This window comes from Puma concolor, chromosome A2 (assembly GCF_028749965.1).
Source record: "Puma concolor isolate L17-30 chromosome A2, mPumCon1.1.hap2, whole genome shotgun sequence".
Lineage (NCBI taxonomy): Eukaryota > Metazoa > Chordata > Mammalia > Carnivora > Felidae > Puma > Puma concolor.
The window spans coordinates 1631734-1655470 of NC_141668.1; the positions used below are offsets into that span (position 1 = coordinate 1631734).

Sequence of the window (23737 nt, forward strand, 5' to 3'; positions counted from 1 at the left end):
AAAGAATAAAACGGGCGCCTAGGTGGCTCAGCCAGTTAAGCATCTGACTCTTGGTGTCATGAGGTCATGACCTCGGGGGTCGTGGGACCGGGCCCCGTGTCGGGTTCTGTGCTGACAGCACGGAGGCTGCCTGGGATCATCCTCTCTCCCTCCCTCTGCCCCTCCTCCACATGTGCGCATGTGTGTGCACTCTCTCTCAAAATAAATAAACAGATATTTAAAAAGAGAAAGAATAAAACAACAAATGTCACAGCTCCTTTCATCTATTTTACTTGTTCACAAAGAGTTATGGTAACCGCCTTCAGAGTGAGTTTGCTTCTTCTGCTTGGCAAAAGATGAGCGTTATATACTAAGTCTTTCCAGATCTTCTGGAAACCATATCACAAGCAAGCAACTGAACTTTATAAAAGCCTGTTTTCCCCCTGTATTCTGGAAACTGCCCTTGTAGTCCATCTTTTCCACAGTGGTTCCAGAATAAATTACTTATTACAAAATCCAAAAAATCCAGAAATGTTTCTAAAGTTTCATAGATGTAAAAATATGTATATATGCATATGCATACCATGCATATATATAACAGCAAAATCAACCCTTATTTAAATGCTATGGAAAAATGTTTATCTAAAGAGACTATTATGAAACTGTTTTTACCTCTCTCTTTCTTCTTTCTTCCTGAGTACGATGTAAAAGAGAAGCCTTTTCTTCCTAAACACAAAAAGAGAAAAGAGAAAGAAGGTTGTAATTTCAAATTCTAAAATGCTCTCATACAAAAATTATAGAATGTTTTGACCCAAAAGGGATTCTAAGCATCATACAAACATTCTGACTTAATGAGAAATCTGAGCACACGAGGTTATATGGTTCCCTCCTGCCAGATGACAGATCTAATTAAAGTTAGTATTTTAACTAACAGTAGTTTTCCAGGAATAAACTCTGATTTCTTTACACACACAAGAGACTTCACGTGAAACCAGAAATATCTGAATAATGTCAATGCATTGTATCAATGTCAATATCCTGGTTGTGATTATCACACTAGTTTTGCAAAATACAACTCCCAGGGGAAATCAGGCAATGCAAACAAGAGAGCTTTCTGTATTATTCCTAACAGCTGAACATGAATGTACAATTATCTCAATAAAAATTTTGATAAAACAATTTCTGTACTGTTACTGAATGTTAAAAAAAATCTTTTTTCATCATAAGTAAAACTAAATTTTGAACAAAATTACTCGGTATGTAGAAGGAACCAAAGCAATCGATGGGAAAGTTAAACATTCCTAATAAAATACAAATACATAAAGACCACTCTCCTCTCCCCCGAAGTGTTCCAGTTTACAGTGAATGGGCATTTTATTTTTACAAATGTAATTCAAACTAAAACTAACAGTCCAAGACATTATATATGAATCATTACAAAAATAAATACATTTCTTAACAAAAACAAACACACCATCAAAATAGTGTCAGAAGGCAAGTAATTAAGCCAATTAAAAATTTTTTTTAATGTTTTTATTTATTTTTGAGACAGAGAGAGACAGAGCATGAGCAGGGGAGGGGCAGAGAGAGAGGGAGACACAGAATCCGAAACAGGCTCTGGGCTCCGAGCTGTCAGCACGGAGCCCGACGCGGGGCTCGAACTCACGGACCGCGAGATCATGACCTGAGCTGAAGTCGGACGCTCAACCGACTGAGCCACTCAGGCGCCCCAGTAATTAAGCCAATTTAAAATTATACATTGAGAGGGGCACCTGGGTGGCCAAGTCGGTTGTGTCCGACTTCGGCTCATGTCATGATCTCCTGGTTCAGGAGTTTGAGCCCCCACCCCCCCGCCCCCCTGTCAGCTCTCTGCTGTCAGTGCAGAGCCCGCTTTGGATCCTCTGTCCCCCTCTCTCTACCCTTCCCCTGCCTGTGTGTGCACGTGCTCTCTCTCTCTTCCTCCCAAAAATAAATAAACATTAAAAAAATTATACATTGATATGTGAATCAACAGTGTGCAGAATGAAAAATTTCTCACCGACAAAATTGAAACCAAAGAAATAAATCCAGGGCACCTGGCTGGCTCAGTCAGTAGGCCATGCATGCGACTCTTGATCTTGGGGTCATGAATTCAAGCCCCACGTAGGGAGTAGAGCTTACTCAAAAAAAGGGGGGGGGGGGACAGTGGTGCCTGGGTGGCTCAGTCGGTTAAGTGTCCGACTTCGGCTCAGGTCATGACTTTATGGTTTGTGGGTTTGAGCCCCGGGTCGGGCTCTGTGCGGACAGCTCAGAGACTGGAGCCTGGTTCAGATTCTGTGTCTCCCTCTCTCTCTCTGCCCCTACACCACTCATGCTCTGTCTCTATCTGAGTCTCTCAAAAATAAATAAACATTAAAGAAAGAAAAGAAATCCTCTATTTTCCACTATAGAAAATTTCATTTCTTGGGGTGCCTCAGTGGCTCAGTCGGTTAAGCATCCACTGTTGATCTCAGCTCAGGTCATGATCTCAGTTTGTGGGTTCAAGCCCTGCGTCAGGCTCTGTGCTGACAGTGCGGAGCCTGCTTGGGATTCTCTCTCTCCCTCTCTCTGCCCCTCCCCTGCTCATGCACACGCGTGCACATATACTCTCTCTCAAAATAAACTTTAAAAGAAAATTTCATTTCTTGAATTTCAAATAAAAAGCCTTTATCTACCACATGTTCAAAGTCAGAAAAATATTTTGTTTTAAATTTTAATTAAAAGGAGTAGGGAGAATGGAAACTCTATATAGTAAAAAGTGCAAAGTTATGATGCTCAGAATTATGGACAGCTTCTAGAGAATAATATAGACCAATTTCTAGCCATTATCCCTGTGTCCATAATTTCTTTTCCTTCTATCTCCATTTGTCCAGATTTAATATATGTTCATTATTTGGTTATAGCTAAAGAGCTGAGATTTCTTAAAATGGTATACCCTGGTACAACTATGAAAAAACATATTTCGTGTCTGAAATTAAACAAGCCAAAATGGTCCACGCTGGCGAAACAGGCACCAGATTTACTTGCCCACACAAACGAGCTCATCATCCTCACTAACCCCAAAGCCCAGTACCGCGGGCTCCAGGACTTCATGGTTCCCTCCGCCTTGCTGCTCTCATTTACTTCCACATCCGGCGTGCGTATGTATCCAACAAATGCTTACGAGATGACCGATGAGCACTTCCTTTAAGTAGAACAAAGCAGTCTAAAAGACACAGTGAGCACACCAGCTGAAAAGCACCTTTGGGTTCCAGCAACACGGTACCGAGGCATCGATAGCTTCGAAATCAAAACAGGTGCTAGCTATCAAAACACACAACTAGATTCTAACTCAATACTAGAATTTCTTACAAATTCTATTTAAGTCTGAAGCTTATGATGTGGGAGGCGCCATACAAGCACAAGAGACAGTGCTGGCCGTGTTGACGGTTGAGTATTCTTAACTTCTCATGGCCTGTAAGTCAAATTCCCTGGACACGGGACATCGTATAAACATGAAGGTCACTCCTCCTACCTGTGCTCAGGGGCCACACAGTCTCCTACTCAAAAGACAATTCATTTAAAAAGAATAAAGGGGGGCGCCTGGGTGGCGCAGTCGGTTAAGCGTCCGACTTCAGCCAGGTCACGATCTCGCGGTCCGTGAGTTCGAGCCCCGCGTCGGGCTCTGGGCTGATGGCTCGGAGCCTGGAGCCTGTTTCCGATTCTGTGTCTCCCTCTCTCTCTGCCCCTCCCCCGTTCATGCTCTGTCTCTCTCTGTCCCAAAAATAAATAAACGTTGGAATACTTAAAAAAAAAAAAAAAGAATAAAGGAAGTATAGCAAGCAATCCAAGATACTGGATATACAGACACACACCAAAGCCTGATATGTAACTTCAACAATAAAATTGTACTTTGGAAACTGAAAAGGACTTTCAGAGAAAACTCATGCTCCTGAAATATCCTGCAGGAGAAAGAAAAGGGGCTACAGGGAGGGGTCAGCCCAACTCGCACATCAAGTCAGGCACACCACAAAGTCAACTCTAAGAACAGCACTGGCTGCCACCAGCACTGATCTGTCTACACCCAAGCACCGTGCCCTACACAGGAGGGACGAGGGGGGGACACGGGTGCAACACGCAGAGGCCAACATGGACGGAGGGCTTCCCTCGTCGCGGTGTCAAAGTGGAAGGTCCAGGACCTGAACACGGGTGGGCTAGAACTTATTAACCCACTAAGCAGTAGACCATTTACTTCAAAAAAGAACATTATTATTTTACATTTTGAGAAATCAAAAAAATTCTTTGTCTTCATAAGACATAAGTAATTTGGAAGATATACCAGAAAGGAGGCTGATGGGGAGAAGGAGGCCACAGAAAAAAGTCTTAATCACCAAAATCTGACAGAGTTCAGAAGTTTAGAGTTCAGAGCACAGGATACAGAATGTCTAGAAAAGGTGAACTAAGTAATCAGAGCAGGACACAGAGGCTGCCGTAAAAAGCCAGCCCAGCACAAAGGAAAGGGCGACAGACCACACAATCGATGTCTATAAATTACGTAGATCATCCCTATGCAGCCCCTGAACAGTAACCAACTGCCAGATCAGGGCCAGAGCCGCTCGGCGTGGTCCCCATTCAAAAGACATTCAAACGAGGCACAGGAGGAATATCTATTCACTCAGCAGGTACTCAGCGAATCGTGTATCATGCTAGGCCCTAGATATTTTCAAAGTAAGTACGGCACCTGCTCCCCAGGAGCTCACAGTGCGGCGGGAGGACAAAGAAGCCTGCTTACTGAGGACGCGCTGTGTCCCAGACGCCGTTACTCAGCAGTAACCCTGAACAAGGCGGACAGTCCACCCCTGTGCACCGAGGTACAAACAGGGTCCAAGCGCGGGGAAAGAGGGGTGCTCTGCCTCAGCCACTGAGGGACCGCTAAGAAACGGCAAATCTGAGAGGCAACCTAGAAGGAGGTGTTGAGCAGGACGACGAGATGGGAAACCGTGCGGGCAGAGGGACAGCGCACGAGACAGCTGAGCCGGGATGAACCGCACTCGGCGATGACCGTGGGAGAGTCCGCTCCGGGCCGAGGATGGGCCCGAGGGCTCCAGCTCTGGCTGCGGAGCCCACACCACGGCGGCAGGGATGGGAGGGAGGCGATGACACCCTCGCAATTCAGGGCCACAGAGACAGGGGTGCGCCTCGTGAGTTAGCAGGTAACAAAAGCAACAGTTCAGCTGAGACCCCTGTGACTCCTTCTGGATCACGTCACATCAGGCTGCCAGCCCTTTAAAGCCAACAAAAAACTGCAACCTATTCTCAATCGTTTCCTAAAAGATCACTGAAGGTCAAATATAAGAATCATCTCTTCTCGGGGCGCCTGGGCAGCTCAGTCGGTTAAGCGTCCGACTTTGGCTCAGGTCATGATCCCACGGTTTGTGAGTTCGAGCCCCACGTCGGGCGGTGTGCTGACAGCTTGGAGCCTGAACCTGCTTCAGATTCTGTGTCTCCCTCTCTCTCTGCCCCTCCCTGGCTCGCGCTGTCTCTCAGAAATAAATAAACACTAAAAAAGAAAAAGCAAGCAAGCAAGCAAGCATCTCTTCTCAATGCTCATTTAAATTAACCAAATTTATGTAAAACGTTACTACACTGCCCTTATTTTCTATTTCATGTTAGTCATCCTATCAGAGAACCTAGTCTGACAACCACCAATGTCCTCTGAGGGATCAAGTTCAAACACAGCCTTAGCATGGGGGTATCATGGCTAAAACACTTCTTCTCCCGGCTCCTCATGGGCCATCTCCTGGTGCTGCCTCAAGCGCATCTCTCCCACGATCCCTAGGCCTCAAGCCCTGCTCCCTTCTGCCCAGGGCGGCCCCACTTCCCTCCTGACCCCAGCACGCACAGGGAGGTACACGTTGGCCCCCTGTCTGGGAACGAGCAGGCGCAGACCGCGCGGCAGGAGAGGAAGCAGCCCTGCGGGGCCCACAGCCACACAGGCGGAGAGCCCACGGCCGCGCCCCTGCGGACCAAGCTCTAACCACACAAGCCTGACAATGTGAAATATTTAGCAGGGTCTAGATTTACAGGGTTTTATCACTTATAGATAAAACAAAGTGTCTATTTAAAGAGAAAAATGTTTTTTATCTTAATGCACCTGCAGAGAGGAAAGAGTAAAGGTAACTTTAATTGTGTGTTTCTCCTTCAATAAATTATAAATTCCTTCAGAACAAGGCCTGTGTCTTGGTGTTTATAATCCCGATATTTAGCACTGTGCCCAACTGAATGAATGAAGGATTAAATTTAGAAAGAATAAAGGTACAACTGGGAAATCTGAAACTGGAAAGATTTTAAAGTTGACTAGAATGTAAAATCACTTATCTATCGAGGCGGGTATTAGAAAGGCCCTGATCTGTCTACCAACATTTAGTGCCACCAAAATCGGAATAGCGGCCAAACAAATCCTAAATCCAACCAATAATTCCAATGTTCTAAACTCCCTCAGGAGGTCAACAAATAATTCCAAAATGTTGTAAGTATTATAAATCTCATCAACATTCCTTACTTAATCAATCACTCTTACAAATGTTGGTGAGCCCAACTGCATCTGGAAAGTATGACTGCTCAGGTGGACGGGCCAGCTCCTCTGACCGCCAAGCTGCCCTTCTGGACACGCTAAACCCGCCCGTAGAGACAAGTGTCTGAACACGTCCCCACAGCAAACCCTGACTGATCCCACAGAGTAACCCACACCACGGTGAGTCCACGGTCAGTTACGGCACAAAGCGGGGGTGGGGGCGGGCGGGGGAGGCGGCAAAGGTGGGAGTAACGGCCACACATGCCACATCGTCCACAGTACCCAGGCACAGAGGCTGGAAGGTGGAGGACGGCACAGGGAGGATCACGTCTGGGCGCACCTGGACAGAGGGAAGAGTGAAGAAAGGTGACTCCCGGCACGGAGGCCCCTCCCCCTCCAGCAAGACCACCACCTACACCAGCGTCTCAGGGACACTCCTCTGCCACTGACACGCTTTAGCACAGCTACACCATCCGCATCGTTATTCACTTAGTATTATTCTTTAAACTTTTAAAACTTTGAACTTTGGACTAATTTTAGACAAAGTTGCAGAAATGATATAGTGAGTTCCCTAATCCCCTCGGTCTCTTACCCTAGCCCCTTTCATAACCAGACTGCATTAGCAAGAACAGGAAATTAACATGGGGCCAGTATCACTAACCGAACCACAAATTTCATTAGAAATTCACCAATTTTTATACTGAAGATCTCTGCCTGTTCTAGGATCCCATCCAGGGTCCTACACTGCAGTTAATTCCCATTTTTTTTTTCCTACTCCCTACCGATCTCTAACAGTTCCTCCACCTTTACCTTTTACATCTTGGACTCTCCTCCTCAATCTGAGCTTTTCCAATATTCTCGTACAGTTAGAGAGAGGTTATGCAATGATGATGGCCTTAGACATTACTGCATACGGTAAAATACATCAGCCATGCCTCCATACTTACATAATCAAATAAATATATAAACAAGACAGAAGAAAAATCTCTTCTCACAGAATGCAGTTGATAAAAGTAGGAGAGAGGAAAGGTATCAGCAAACACCACAGTAGTAAACACTGCAGACAAGAGCTACCGAGGCATGCTGAAATTAGTGGGCAGAACTTTGAGGAAAAAAACAGGATTTGCCTGATCTCAAAGTACCTCCTCAAGCACTTTATCAACTACTACGGGACAGACAGCAAACGTGGAGAACCCCGCAGACGCCACCCAGGTGACCGGGCCCACCAGCGCGAAGGCACGAGGCCATCACGAGCCCTACGGCACTGCTGTCTTGAGCTCCAGTTCCTCCTAAAACTCAACACCATGAAAACAAAACTGCATTCTTACATTTCAAATCAGCTAAATTAAAAAGGAAACACTGGATTACAATTATCAGAGACTAAGTTCCTGGGGCGCCTGGGTGGCTCAGTCGGTTGAGCGTCCGACTTTGGCTCAGATCATCTCACGGTTCGTGGGCTCGAGCCCCACATCGGGCTCTGCGCTGACAGCTCGGAGCCTGGAACTGCTTCGGATTCTGGGTCTCCCTGTCTCTCTGCCCCTCCCCTGCTTGTACTCTGTCTCTCTTTCTCTCTCTCAAAAATAAATAAACATCAAAAAAAATTTTTAGATAAACAAAAGATAAAAATTAAAAAAAAGAAACTAGGTTCCTCAAAGCAAAAGAACAGTTTATCATCCCAATAAAGGAGTGTGAGGTGCTGTGTAAAGCTTCAGGGAAAGCTAAGTCTATAATTTTATTTTTTAATTTTGATATCGAACACCACAGAGAACACAGACTCACGTGTCCATCGTTAGATCAGGCAAATGTTATTTATCCCCCTTCTCTGACAGAATTGGATTCTGAAAACGAATTCCTAACCAGAACACCAGGCGTGGCTATGGTGCAACAAGCTTCAGTTTCAAGAAAGCGTCCAGGGCCCGACCTTCTGAATGCGCCCTTTTATTTGGTAGTAGTCTCGGGGTGATTTTAGAAAAGGGATGGGGCTTGTGCCCACCCACTCACCCCGCTCAGGGACACCTTCGCTCAACTCTGTACGCGTGGTGTTCGAAGTACTTTCTTCAAGTTGTTCCCAATTCTTTCCCCCACAGTCAAGATGTACTTCCCCTGGCTCAAGGTAAAAGGTTTACATCACAAAGATCTGACGCTCCTCTTGAAGTGACGGACAAGAGGAGACCTTTCTGCTCTCAGGATGGAGAGAAGAGGGTGCTGGTCATGACTGCCCCCATCTTCACAAAGCTAGAGGACTAAATCCCCTACACAGGAGTGACGAACGGACGCTCTGTTAGGTACTCCTCTCAAACACGGGCAAGGGACAAGACCGCCCTTCGGCTAGGAGAGGCTCTAGCTTCTGCTGCGGGACCTCGCTGGACCAAAGCCCCTACTGGACCACCACGGCGTCTGGCCCAGCTCTGCTTTTCCACAACACCACACATCACGTCTATGTTCCTGTCTGTCACAAAGTCATCGATGGGTTTTAAAAGGTTACGAACATTAAAAGAGGAGCTAGACAAAAGTTAGGCTTCTTTACTTATTCAGCTCGTGTTCATCTCAAAGCATCAGTGAGCACCTCAGTGTGTACAGACCAGCTCTGTCTTCCCTGGAGACTGAAAACTGGCCACACTTGTCTCTAAGTGATCCGCGAACTGACTCACTGGACAGTGAGGTTATTTGCTTTGTTACTAAAGTCACTTTTCATCATACCTTTGGCCAATTAGCAGCTCTGGCCTTTGTAATTAAATACAATACCCCAGATGAAGCGTTCTCAACTTTTCATTAATTTAATTCACCGTCCCATTCTACACTTACTTTCAGGCTGTTCAGAAATCTTTCCTGTTTGTTCCCCCAAAGTTTAATGGTTTAGGGGTGGTATGCCTCATGGTTTCAAAATAAAGCTTGAGCACGGTGGTTTTACATGGAGACGGGGCTCATAATGGGATAGGTTCACTCTCTCAGCCAGTGCATGAGAAACCACGTCTCAAAAATCTTATCATTTGTTTGATTTGTGCTTCCTCCTATGCAGGCTGTAAGCTTACGAGACTAAAAAGCTAGTTCCAGCGGCTCGCTAACGTGGTCCTTATTATAAATGAAGACATATGATGACAATCGTAATTATCCTTAGTGCCTTAATTTACAAGACAATCTTGACCTTCAGACTTCAAAAATGACATATTTTTCTGTTGTTATAAAACCCCAACCCACGTCAGGCACAGCAGTCAGGTGGGAAAAAATAAAGGCACAGACATAATCCCAATTTGCTATTACCAATACCTGTGTGTAGCTCACGCTAGCAAAATAACTACCAATTTCTGAAAGTGAAATTCATCAGGTTGCTAGAAAAATAAACCCCACCACAATGCATAGGGAGACTTAGTGGACGGAAATGCACACTAGCCACACAGGCCGTGTATATAGTCCATACTCCATATGCCCATATTCCCAAACTGCAGCCACCAAACACTGACACCTGGCTGACAACCTCATCGTGAGCAAGCATTTCAGAGAAATCACGGATCTGACACCCTAGTTATACTGAAATTAACACTGCTCAGTTTTTACAATGTTCCTTCATGTGCCACCTAAATCATCACACACCATACTTTGGGACAAACAGCGACCTACACAGGGGCACCTGGGTGGCGCAGTCAGTTAAGCGTCCGACTTCAACCAGGTCACGATCTCGCGGTCCCTGAGTTCGAGCCCCGCGTCAGGCTCTGGGCTGATGGCTCAGAGCCTGGAGCCTGTTTCCGATTCTGTGTCTCCCTCTCTCTCTGCCCCTCCCCCGTTCATGCTCTGTCTCTCTCTGTCCCAAAAATAAATAAACGTTGAAAAAAAAAAATTAAAAAAAAAAAAAAAAACAGTGACCTACACTAATGAGGCTAAAGCATGATCAGGCAAGTCAAATTCAGAGACCCTCCGGGGAGACTCAAATGGAAAGAAAGATCAGCCTGTGATAAAGGTAGCATTTCAAATCTATACAGAATGTGTATTATTTAGTAACTATTACTGGAAAAACTGGGTGACCTAAATAAATAACAATGTAGCTTTAGTCCATACGTCAAAATAGATCCCTAGGGCTCCTGGGTGGTTCAGCTGGTTAAGCGCCCTCAGTTTTGTGTCAGGTCATGGTCTCATGGTTTGTGAGTTCAAGCCCCACATGCCTGCTTGGGATTCTCACTCTCTCCCCCACTCTCTCAAAATAAATTAATAAACTTAAAAAAAAAAAAAAACAGATCCCTAACGGATACAAGATTTATATATATATATAAAGGGCTAGCTATAAAAATGTGAAGGTAATATGAGCACTAAAAAAATCTCCATATGAAAGAAGACTTTCTCTAAGAAAGATGTATCACGTCAACACTAAGTCTTGTTACGGTTTGTCATTTATTTAATAAATTTGAGTACATAAAAATTAGAACTTTCTACACGGAAAAATATAACACAGGTTAATAAAATAACAAAATAGGAACAACTATCTATAATAACGCAAAGCCAATTATTTGTAAAATCAGCAAAAGCTATATAAACAGTGCAGAGAGAACTAAAAATCTTCTAAACCTAAGAACTTCATTTTTACTCATTTTAGAAATATGCAATAGAAACCCAACGAAAGAGGATTTTTCCCTATCTGTTTGGCAAAGACTCAGGGAGCTGCTGTGAGTTACAGACAGCAGGCACTTTCATTCGCTGATAACCCACCTCAGCAATCGAGGTGCATCTACTAACATCCCAAATGTGCATAGCCTTTGAGCTAGCACTTCTAGAAATGTGACCTATACGAATTAAAGGCATTTACAAAGGCATTTACGAGGCCTTATTTACAAGGATATGCACTGCAATGTTGCTCAGTGAAAAACTGACCATAAACGGCCATGAAAACATAAGACAGATAAGTTGTGCAACATTCACTGCACACAGGATCACCCGACTCTCGAAAAGAATGCGGTCAATCCGCCTGCGCTCAGCTGGAACGATCTCCAAGGTGGGTTATCAGGCGGTAAGAAGAGTGCTGCAGCCTGTTTCACATGCTCTAGCAGGTGTTTAAACGAGACAGGAGCATGCCCCCGGACGATTCCACACGCAGAGAACAGTCTGACTGTCAGGACCCGTGACGGAGGCAGTGAGGGGTGGGTGAGAGGACGTGGACCGCTTTCCTCTGCGTCGTTATTTTCTACTGCTTGAGTTATTACCCATGCCCATGGAACACGTTCTCACCTTTGTAATAAACCAGCGAAGCCACAAGACGACATAAATTTTCAAAACCAGCTCCACGTAAACAAGTCCATACGAAGTGGCTGGGAGGAAAAGAACAGGGAAGCACCACCAAAAAGAACCCTCAGACCGTGACCGCTCCGATTCATTACACGCATACTGGAAAGCACCGCTTGCGTTTTAAATCCTACAGGCCTAGAAAGAGCAGGGAATTCTCAGGAGCAGTTCTATCCCAGTTCACAAAACACACTCATCAAGTGTTTCTGGCATGACGAGTCGGCGCCCACGGTCCTTTCGACCCTCATCTTCCCTCCACAGCTGTGACACTACATCTCTTCCTCAACATGTAAACAAGAGTGAACGAAGCAAACTTCCCTATTTGAGCCTTGAGCTTTAGACACATTATCTTGTCTCCTCTGAAAATTGAATGTGGCCAAACTTCAAAAATGCCGTTAACAGAGATGTTTTTCAATAGGACAAAACACGTTTTTTGTTTTTGGCAAACACATTTAGGGGTAACAAAATGAAGTTTAAAAAAAAATCAGTCATATATAGTTTAAATCAGATTTCATTAACTATCCGAATTTAAAAATTTATGGTCGAAAATCTGAATGGAAGTCAAAGTACATTTATATAATGTAATTTCCATAAACCAAATGCTCAGACAGACCGCTAACCATATAAAAAGAACTTCAGCATGCTTATTAATATCTTGATTTTTAAAGCAATTATGAAGCTTCCTCTGTTTCACTATTTGGGTTATTTTCCGTTAGCAATTTACTACATTTAACAGTGTAAACAGAATAATCAGTTTCACACCTGTTTTAAGTTGGTATTTTCCCACTCTCATGCACTAACAGAAGAGCAGTTTTACACAACTCAAAGAATAGTCAAGTAAAACACTTCCCTTTGAGTTAATTAAAATGTTAAATGCTAGCAAAAGTATTATTTGTGAATAATGCACAACCTACAATTTGCAGGTTTTTCCTAAGAACCTCTATGAAAATCTAAGAGAAACTAACTTCACGTGCAAGCAAAAAGTATTTAAAGGTGCATCAAATACCGTAAGTGCTAAATATCATATTTATAAAACAAAATGTGCAAAATGATTCCTAATTCAAAAAATATATAGAAAAAGACTGGAAGAACATTTATCCACAAATCAATAGTGTATTATTTCTAAATAGAGGGGAGGGTTCCAAAGAAGTAATTTTTCTTTACTTATGGCAGTAATTTAAAATTTTCTGTAATAAACACTATTTTATAATCAGAAAAGAGCCCACTTTAAAAAATAAAGTATCCAAAGCAAAATGCAACAGTTTAAATCCCATTCCGATAAACCTGGAAAGACTCACAGATACAAACCATGTAGTGGAACGTGACGCACCTGGGAAACAGAGCGCCAGAGACCTACAGGTGCTGGTGTGGACTCATTACGACACAGCACTCAGGAGGGGCTTCTGGGGGGCTCAGTCGGGTGGGCGTCCGACTTCGGCTCAGGTCATGTTCTCACGGTTCGTGGTTCGAGCCCCACGTCGGGTTCTGTGCTGACAGCTCGGAGGCTGGAGCCCGCTTCCGATTCTGTGTCCCCCTCTCTCTGGCCCTCCCCCGTCTCACTCTCTCTCTCAAAAATAAATGAACATTAAAAACAAATTTTTTTAATAAAAAATAAATTAATTAATTAAAAAAAAGATACAGCACTCAGGAGAACTGTAGTACGTTCTCTCCTTATCACTGAAAAGGTGATGGGGGGATATGTTTATTTATGTTTACACTAGTTCCAAACAGACACTGAGGAAACTGGTAACAGTGGGGAAATCAGGAGTCTTTAGATGGATGGATCTGTCTCATTGTTTTTATAATTTTTTTCAATTAAAAAAAAAGTTAACACTGCTTTAAAGGCCCCTGACTGGAAATGGAAACATTATTAGAGCAAGGTAATATTAAAAGTAATTCAGTCTGACTTTCTGATTAACAAGAAATACTTTGGTATTACAAGTTGTGAAAAAGAGAAGCCCAGAAAAGATAAGCAATGAAACTGCAGTTGGTCATAGAGATAACATTTTTTCAGGTTCCCATCACGCTTTTCACAACTTCATGTTTTGTTTTGTCTTTTTTAAATTTTTTTTAATGTTTATTTCTGAGACAGAGACTGAACATGAGTGGGGGAGGGGCAGAGAGAGAGGGAGACACAGAATCCAAAGCAGATTCCAGGCTCCGAGCTGTCAACACAGAGCCCGACGCGGGGCTCGAACTCACAGACCGCGAGATCACGACCTGAGCCGAAGCCTGACGCTCAACCGACTGAGCCACCCAGGCGCCCCACACAACTTCATGTTTTGCAGGAAGTATGTGGTATGAATTGTGCTGATCGCCCACACACCAGGGTTTACTGATGCCCCTTAAAAACATTAGAGCATTAAAGCTTCATTAAAAGGAAAATTAACTCAAAAGGAAGTAGGGTTTTATTGGAGCCACCTTCCCAGGGCCTGGGGGACGTGCTCCTGGACCTTCCACGGGAAACCGCAGCGTGGCGAGATGGCAGACATGGCGTGTGCAGGCCACACAACCCCCAGCAGCGCGTCCTGGACCACAGACCGGCAGTCCGACACCCGAGCCCTGCAGTTTTTGCCAAAGTTCTGGACTCTCTGGCTCTGATTTCTTCCTTGGAAGAAGTTCCAAGGAATGCTAACACATTTAAATTAAAAAGTCAAGAAGCGAGAGCACAGGGGCAAAGCACCCTGCCGGGGACAAATACCGAGGACGGTGGCCTGCCTACCTGTAAGGAGGGAAGAGGGAAACGGAAACACCCTGGAGAGAAAAGGCCCGAGAGGCTGGAGAGGCTGACAGCGGGGCAAAGAAGCAAAGGCAGCACTGAACCCAAGCAACCAGGGAATAGAAACTGATTCCTGTTTTCCAGAGAACAAAGTGTATCAAAAGCCTTTACAATGTGCATACTTTGACCAAGCAATTCAACTTCTTTAATTTATCCTAAAAAGTAATTACATTGTTGGCTCTAAAGATGTTCACGATAAAAACAACCTAAATGTCCAAAAAGAAAGGATGAACGGAGGCGCCTGGGTGGCTCAGTCGGAGCCTGGAGCCTGCTTCGGATTCTGTGCCTCCCTGTCTCTCTGCCCCTCCCCTGCTTGCGCTTGGTCTCTCTCTCGCTCTCTCAAAAATATACATTAAAAAAAATTTTTTTTTTAAGAATAAACATAAATACTTCCAAGTCCACACAATGAGCATGTATTTTTTTAATTTTCAAGTTGTTTTAAGTTTATGTTTTTTGAGAGACAGAGGGGGAACGAGTGGGGGAAGGGCAGAGAGAGAGAAGAGAGAGAGAATCCCAAGCACACTCCACACTGTCAGCTCAAGCCCGACACGGTGCTTGATCCCGCGAACAGTGAGCTCATGACCTGAGCCGAAATCAAGCATCAGACGCTTAACCGACGGAGCCACCCAGGCGCCCCCATGTACGGTAATTTTTAAACATAAAACAAAATTTTAATTTTAGAAAAGAGATGGAACGACTTGACTCTCTGCTTTGGGATAACATCGAGTCTAAACACAAGGCAGAGAGGAATGGCTACAGCAAAACACAAAGGCCTCAAAATAAAGCCTCATTCAACAGGTCCGCGGTCCTCCACCAGTCCCTGCTTTTTCCCACTCTGCCTCCGCGCATTCCCTCATTAAAGCTACTGTCTGGGGGCGAGTGTGGCCACCCACACACGGACATCACGCTAGCCTTTCGCTCACCAGGTCCTGACGGCACGATCGCCTTTGCACTCCCCTTTCTCTGCCTCTTGTGTAAATGCTGGCAGCCGTGGGAGTTCTGTTCGGAGCCTCCTGAGCGAACCCTTTCTCCTGAGGACTCTGTGCATCGCACAATTTCCACCACCTGCTGATGGACTTAGGGACTCCGGGCCTCTACCCAAAGCTCCAGACCGGCGCTTCCTAAACACCCTCCACCACTCAAACCGAACAACTCCCTAGGAATTTAACGTCTTGGTTCACGGCCTCACTCTCCGCTCCGGTAATCCCAGACGAACGCCTGAAGGGCCCCCTCTCATTGCAGAGCTCACCGATTCTACCTCGTCCACGGCTCTCGAAGGCCCCTCCACTCAGGTGCCCACCACGGTGCGTCAGGCCCGCATTACTCGTCTGCACAACTGCGGCTGCCTCCCTCCCTCGCCTGGCCTCCGACCACCCGCACTGCCCCACACTCATCTCTCCAAAACCCGTTTGCCCACAGTCACTTTACTGCTTAAAATCCCTCACTGGCTCACCCACATGCCTAGATATGCCTGAGTGTGACCCACAGAACCTTTATGATCTGGGCCCTGACGGCCTCTCACCGGCCTTCTCTCCAACACTGACTCCAGCCACGTTGAGCAATCTGTAGGTGATTACCACTTCTCCGCGGCTGGCCACTTCTGTCCGTGCTGTCCCTCCTCCCCGATGGCAACGAGGTCCATATATACATAGTAGCAAGGATCCCAGTCCAGCATACAAAAGCCTAGGGCACTAACCTTATGCCATTTGCTTGGGGTTCTGGAAACAGGATACACACAGCACGAAAAGGAAAACAAGCTTCGTCCCTCCATTCTGGTATACCACCATCCAAAAGAGCTCCCAGATGGCCCAAAATTTACTGTGATACTCCCCTACTTCACTCACTTCTCTTCTATACCCTCACGTGACTGCCTCCTGCCCTACGGTTGTCATGGTGACAACCCACAGACACTCAGCCCAAAATTATCTACGCCCCCTGGCCCAACTGTGTGCCCCCCCCTTCTCCAAGGGTGGCTGGATCAAAGAGGTAAATGATCTAAGTAAGTAAATTCCCACTGCTGCAAATAAATGACACCTGCTTACGTTTCTAAGGCGCAGAGCTACAAAACTGTCTGAGTCGACTACGTTTCACGAAAACATCTACTGAAAATTTATTTGGTTGATAATCTTTGCTTTTTAACTGCTTCATATTTGCATAACAGTTACATAGCCAGTAACCACTGACTCAATATAGTAGGAGGGAAGGAAAGCCATAATATTTAAATCCTAACAGACTGTTAAGACAGAATAATGGCACATGTAAGTCGTGTGTTACTAGCATTTACAACTTAGCTGAAACGGATACCCCTTCTGCGGTGGCTTCAGCATATTTCCACAAGGTCTCTGGGGTTGCTTCCCTTTAAGAGGTGGAGCGTGACCCCCACCCCCACCCCCACCCCCAGCCCGACCTTGAGTGTGGACGGGATAGACAAACAGAATCCGACAAAAATGTATGTGACTTTCAGGACCCCCTCGCACAGGCATGCCGCTCTCTCCCTGCACTCCCAGGTCACACGCCACGTCAGGAGGACAGTCAAGGAGTTCTAAGGAGAGGTGCACGTACCAGGGACCTGACACCTCCCACCAAGACCCAGCACTAACTTCCGTGCACGTGGACGAGCCAGCCCAGGAGTGGCTCCCCCAGCACGTGGACAAGCCAGCCCGCCCAGGCAAGGCTTTAGGCACCGCAGCCCCACAGAGATCCTGAGCCAGAACCACCACCAACTGCTCTCAGATCCCCGTCCCACAAAACTGAGTGGACAACAAGAACGTACTGCTCCAAGCCACCATTCTACAGGAACTGTAAGTACCACGTCCTTCATTCACTGGAAATTAAGAAAGGGGTAAAGCAGGTACTGTGACATTTAGATTAATGTAATTTAAATGCACACTGAAGTCCTGTTTTGTAATCTGCTTGTTTCCATTAACAATGAATCCTTTTAATAAATATAAGACATTAAAATATAAATATTAATAACGGCTGTCTAATATTCCGTTACACTGTTGTATTACCATTTGCTTCACAAATTTCCTGCTAGACGTTTATGTTGTTTCCAATTGTTCAATATTATGGGTGTCGCCGCAATCATCTCTTCCCCTGCGTCTTTCCTCTGCACCTGTCAGATTAGTTCCTTAGGATAAAGGTCTTAAAGCACAATAACTGGATGAGAAGGGATGTACCTTGTTAAGACCTCTGATGTTCAACTGCTCCCCGCCCCCCAGCCGGCAGGCTGAGACAACTTACAAGGCACCCACACCGCCAGCAGGCATTTCCGTCTTTAACCCGGTTACCACGGGAGGTGCCGGACCGCATGGACACACGCCGACAGAAGTTCCTGCTCCTGCCTTTATGATGACAACCGGTGCGGGCACGCAGAGGCCGTGGCAGAACAGGAACAGGTGGAAAGCAGATACCCTTACGGTGGTATAAAATAATAAGGTGCCTAACTTCCAAGCTCCCAGCTGTCTGCATTCTATGAAAGTTCTAAGAATACAGGGAAAGTTACATTCGAAGAAAGCTCCAGACTGCTTTTGCAATAAACTCTTTTGAGGCTCTTCTGCAGTCCTATGAGGCTTCCTGTAATGCGCATTACTTTAGTTAAGAGACCTAGTTGGCAATTAACTGCATAACCCACGAAAATCGGCTTAAGTGTGCAAAGGCAGGCAGGGACTAGCAAGGCAAGCTCATACCTGGGGAACAAAATTTAAGGAGGTGCTCGCGCTCAGGGCGGTGCCAGTGCAGGGCCAGCCACGGTGTGAGCTTGACAGTAAGGCCACCTTGAACCCTCCAGTGGTACTTGAGGGGCCCTGCTTGCCTCACCCTAGGCCCTGAGTGCAAGTAGTACAAAGAGAATTAGACAAACAGTCTCAGCCCTTCTCTTCTGCTTGATTTCCCTAAGAACCAGATCGTGAATTCCCGACCTCTGCTACAGGGAACTACAGGTTTTTGGTCTTGTGTGTGAAGGCCACCAGTTAATTACACCCAAGAGAAGAGACGCAGCACTGGCGGATGAAACGGCAGTGTGATACCAGACTGACAGAAAATTAACACTTTTAAATCTGACCTTAGAACGCATTTTTACTTCACTCACTGCCAGATCTGTAAGAAAGTTTTAGTTCCTACTGCAACGTACACAGAGTAGGCATGACAACACATATACCCAGTGCCAGCTTTTTAAAACAAAATAGCATGGGATTTTTTTTAAGTTAAAAGATTTTACATAAGATCTTCAATTGCAGAATAGAGGGCAGTTTTACAGAGCCAGCCAATCAGAGTTCTACAATCTTAAATGTAGTCCAAACCTAGGCGCCTGGATGGCTCAGTCGGTTGAATGGTTGACTTCGGCTCAGGTCACGATCTCACAGTTTCTGAGTTCAAGCCCCGCGCCCACTTCCGATCCTCTGTCCCCCTCTCTCTGCCCCTTCCCCGCTTGCACTGTCTCTCTCAAAATAAATAAACTTAAGAAGAAGAAAAAATTGTCTACACCTATCAAAGAGGAAAATTAAACTTGCAGTAGCTGGCTTTGGTAGGCCCTAGAGTATAATAACTCCTTCTATGAGCCCAGCATTACCCTAATGCCAAACCCAGAAAAAAATATCACAAGTAATATCAAAGACCACTATCTCTTACGAATATAGATGCAAAACTCCCCAACAAAATACTGTCAAACACAATCCAACAAGGTATAAAAATAAATACAGAAGACAGCCGGTGGTGGTGATCCCAGGCCGGCAAGGCTGGTTCAGCATTCAGAAATCATTGAGGGTAATCCGCCACACCGACGGACTAAAGAAAAATCACATGACCACATCAGTAGATGCAGAAAAGCATTTGACAAACCCCAACACCCATTCATGATAAGAACTCAGTAAACGAGAAATAGAAGGGAACTTCCTCACCTTGATAAAAAACATCCACAAAGTATCTGCAGTTAACATCAAACTTAATGGCGGCAAACTAGCAACTTTCCCAGTAAGATCAGGAACAAGGCTAGGGCATTCCCTCCACACCACTGATTTACCATTCCTGAAAGTCGGAGCTAATGCAGAGTGCAGTGAGAAAAGAAACGGATATAACAGGTAGACAAATCAGGAAGAGAAAAAGAAAACTGTATTTGATCACAGATGACAGGACCATCTATGTAGAAAATTCCAACAAACTGATCAAAAACAAAACCAAAAACATCACTTCCGCTATGGAAAACAGTATGGAGGTTCCTCAAAAAATTAAAAACAGAACAACCTGGGGCGCCTGGGTGGCTCAGCCAGTTGAGCATCTGACTCCGGCTCAGGTCATGATCTCGAGGTTCGTGGGCTGGAGCTCCACGTCGGGCTCTGTGCTGACAGCTCGGAGCCTGGAGCCTGCTTTGGATTCTGTGTCTCCCTCTCTCTGCCCCTCCCCTGCTCATGCTCTATCTCTCAATAATAAATAAACGTTAAAAATTTGTTTTAAAAACAGAACGACCTTATGATCCAGCAGTCCCACTTCTGGGTGTGTAACAGCCAAAGGAAATAAAAACAGGATCTCAAAGAGCTATCCGCACCCTCATGTTCACTGCAGCGTTTCTCCCAACAACCAAGAAATGGAAACGACCAAAATGTACATCAACAGATGATGGACAAAAATGCGGCCACTGGATACACGACAGGATGTTATTTGGCCACAAGAAAGATGAAGATCCTGCCATCTGTGACAACATGGGTGGACCCTGAGGACACTGTGCTCAGTGAAATAAGCCAGTCAAAGACAAATACCGTATGAGCTCACTTATATGTGGAACGTAGACTCCTAAAAAAAAAAAAAAAAAAAAAAAAAAAAAAAGTCAAATGGGGGCGCCTGGGTCGCTCAGTTGGCTAATCCTCCGACTTCAGCTCAGGTCATGATCTCGTGGTCCGTGAGTTTGAGCCCCACGTCGGGCTCTGTGCTGACAGCTCAGAGCCTGGAGCCTGCTTCAGATTCTGTGTGTCCCTCTCTCTCTGTCCCACCCCTGCTCGTGCTCTGTCTCTCTCTGTCTCAAAAATAAAGAAAAACGTTAAAAAAAATTAAAGAAAAAAAGTCAAATGTCTGGAAACAGAGACTATGAAACTGGCTGCTGGGAGCTGAGCTAAGGGTTAATACAAATCAAAACTCAACTGCTTTCCTTTATACCAGCAATGAACGGCTGGAATTTGAAATTAAAAATAGTGCCATTATATTAGGTCCAGAAAAATGAATCACTTAGATCTAAATCTAACAAAACATATATAAGGTTTACACAAGGAAAACTATCAAAGTCTGATGAATGAAACCAAAGAACTAAACCCTGGAGGTACTTACCCCGTGTCGGATAGGAATACTCAATGTTGTCGAAATGTCAGGTTTTCCCAACTTGACCTACAGATTGCACAATCCCAATGAAATCCCAGAATACCCCACACAATGCTGACGAAAAAGAACAAAGCGGCACTATCCGACTCCAAGACTTCCCATAATGCGACAGAAATCAAGACAGGGTGATGTAGGCAAAACAAACACAACAAAACAAACCCCAAACAGATCAACAAAGAAAGGGCAGCTTTTCAACAAAACAGGCTGCAGCAATTGGTCCTCCATGCAAAAAAACGAATAACAACAAAAGCAGAAAACCAGACACTGACCTTGTATCTTTCACAAAAATGTCCCCAAAATGGATCAAAGACCCAAATGTAAAACACAAAAGTATAAAACTACTGGAAGCTAACGTCTTATAAAAGCCACGTGACCTTGTGTTTGGCAAACTTTTTAGACACGACGTCAGAAGCGTAATCCGTGAAAGAAAGTATTGATAAAATTGGACTGCATTAGAATCACAAACTTCTGCTCTGCAAAAGACAGTTAAGAGAATGAGAAAAACAAGCTAGAAAAAACTGGGGGAAAATATATGCAAAAGACATATTTGAAGAACTTGTATATTCGCAAAATATATACAAATACATAAGAAACGTATACAAAGAACTCTTGAGACTCAACAGTAAGAAGACAACTAACTGAAAAGTGGGCAAAAGGGAATGTATACAGATGGCAAATGAGCACGTGAAAAGGTGATCCACACCCCTTGTCATCAGGGAGCCGCAAAGGAAAACGACGAGGACATCACTGCCTCCTAGCAGAATGACTACAATGCGATCACTGACAACCACCGAGGCTGGACAGGATGTGAGGCAACAGGACCGCTCCCTGTTTGTTGGTGGGGAGGCAAAATGGTGCGGCCACTTTGCAGGACACTTGGCAGTTTCTTACAAAGTTAAACACTTCAGGGGCGCCTGGGTGGCTCAGTCGGCTGAGCGTCTGACTCTTGATTTCAGCTCAGGTCATGATCTCATGCTTGTGAGATGGAGCCCCACGTCAGGCTCCGCCCTGACGGCACGGATCCTGCTTGGGATTCTGTCTCCCTCTGTCTGCCCCTCCCCTGCTCACATGTGACCCCCCCCCCCAAATAACTAAAAACTTAAAAAAAAAAAAAAAGATCTCGCCACTTTTTGACCTCCCGGTCACTCCCTGCATGCTGCGATCTGACTTCCAACCCTACCACCCTGGAGTATTGTCCCCACGAAGCCACCCAGGTCTTCCTGGTGGCTTGTTAGTATTGCCTCAGTGCCTCCCTGCAGCGCTTGGCACTGTGGTCACGCCTCCTCCCCACCACCCCCACCCCGCCCTCCACCAGGGGTGATTCTTTCCTAAGTATTCTCCTCACTTATTAGATGTTAAAATACCCTGCAGGCCACAACCCATCCCAAACGCCAGGCCTTCTCCCTAGGGACTTCTTTCTGAGTCATCTATCTGCCGGTAACTACCAAATCTGCATGTCTGGCCCAGATTTCTCCCTCATTTCACACAGGTACAATCAACAGCCTGTTCCACATCTCCGTCTATGTCCATAGGAACCTAGACATTCCATTTAACAACCACTCCCCTCTTGGAGAATCCACACCCTACAACTCACACATCTATACTGCTCTATGTGGACCAGAGACCCCAACCTCATCCCAGACTCAGCTCATCAGGCGAAAAGCTGACTCAGACCAATCAGATTTCCTCTCCTGAGGAATGCAATTGAGATCCAACTGCCCCAGCTGGACACCTAAACTAGGAAATCATACACTGCTGAGATCATGTGCAAGAAAAAGGGAGAAAGCCAGTGGGCAGGGAGGCAAGAATGAAGGAGACAGCACAGCTTGGGGAGAAAAACCGAGTAACCACCTGGGTCCTGATGACTTGGTATCTGGATTACGTCTGTCCTTACGTTCTTTGAAATAGCACCATATTCCTCCCATAGATTTTTCCCCCTACTAAGTTATTTTCAATGGATTTCTATACTTGTGATTAAATGGCTCCTAAAATATTCTTTTATGCACTCCAAGAAAGGGAAAAAATACTGCGCTAACTAGCTCATGCCACCAAGATGTATCCTGACTTCAGAAATACTAAAAATCAGGAAACTGTGTGACTTAGAATCGGTGGAATCCAGTATACACTTACTCCATGTATCCCCTTCCACCCACCGACCCTAATTCTATCCATCCTTCAAGACTAAGCCCCAACCAACTCTACCTCTTCCTGGACCAGCCCCAACAGAATTCTTGAATGTAATAATAATATTACTTCAATAGTTACAGTAACAATAGTTATTTAGTTTTGTTGTTGTTTATTTTTGAGAGAGAAAGAGAGACACACAGAGAGAAGGAGTGCGAGTGGGGGAGGGGCAGAGAGGAGGAGACAGAATCGGAAGCAGGCTCCAGGCTCTGAGCTGTCAGCATGGAGCCCGATGCAGGGCTTGAACCCACGAACCGCGAGATCATGACCTGAGCCAAAGTCAGACACCCAACCGACTGACCACCCAGGCGCCCTCAATAGTTATTTAACTTCTAACTAAGTCTTGTCTCTCCAACAAGATTATAAGGAGGGCATGGACTTTTCCTTATGATGTTTCATATGCTACACAGAGCCTTTACAAATAACCACTAAAATACTCATTTAATTTGGGGAAAAAAAGATGTATTTAAAAGGTGGCCATATTCAGTTTTCTACCCAGCCCAAGAAAGGAGAAACAATTACGAATAATTTAATACATGAAAGAAAGACCATTATAACCTTTTGCTTTTTAAATGAGGGGAAAGAATTGT

At 45.1% G+C, this 23737-nt stretch overlaps 1 protein-coding gene across 2 annotated transcripts in view; it reads right to left on the minus strand.

Moving 5' to 3' along the window:
- UBE3C (ubiquitin protein ligase E3C) overlaps positions 1 to 23737 on the minus strand; it is a 121675-nt gene that overhangs the window by 94290 nt on the left and 3648 nt on the right. For both annotated transcript variants that reach the window (XM_086685378.1, XM_025929779.2), the window contains exon 2: positions 652 to 705. In XM_086685378.1, the coding sequence (XP_086541504.1) occupies positions 652 to 705 (54 nt within the window). The remainder of the gene's footprint in view (positions 1 to 651; positions 706 to 23737) is intronic.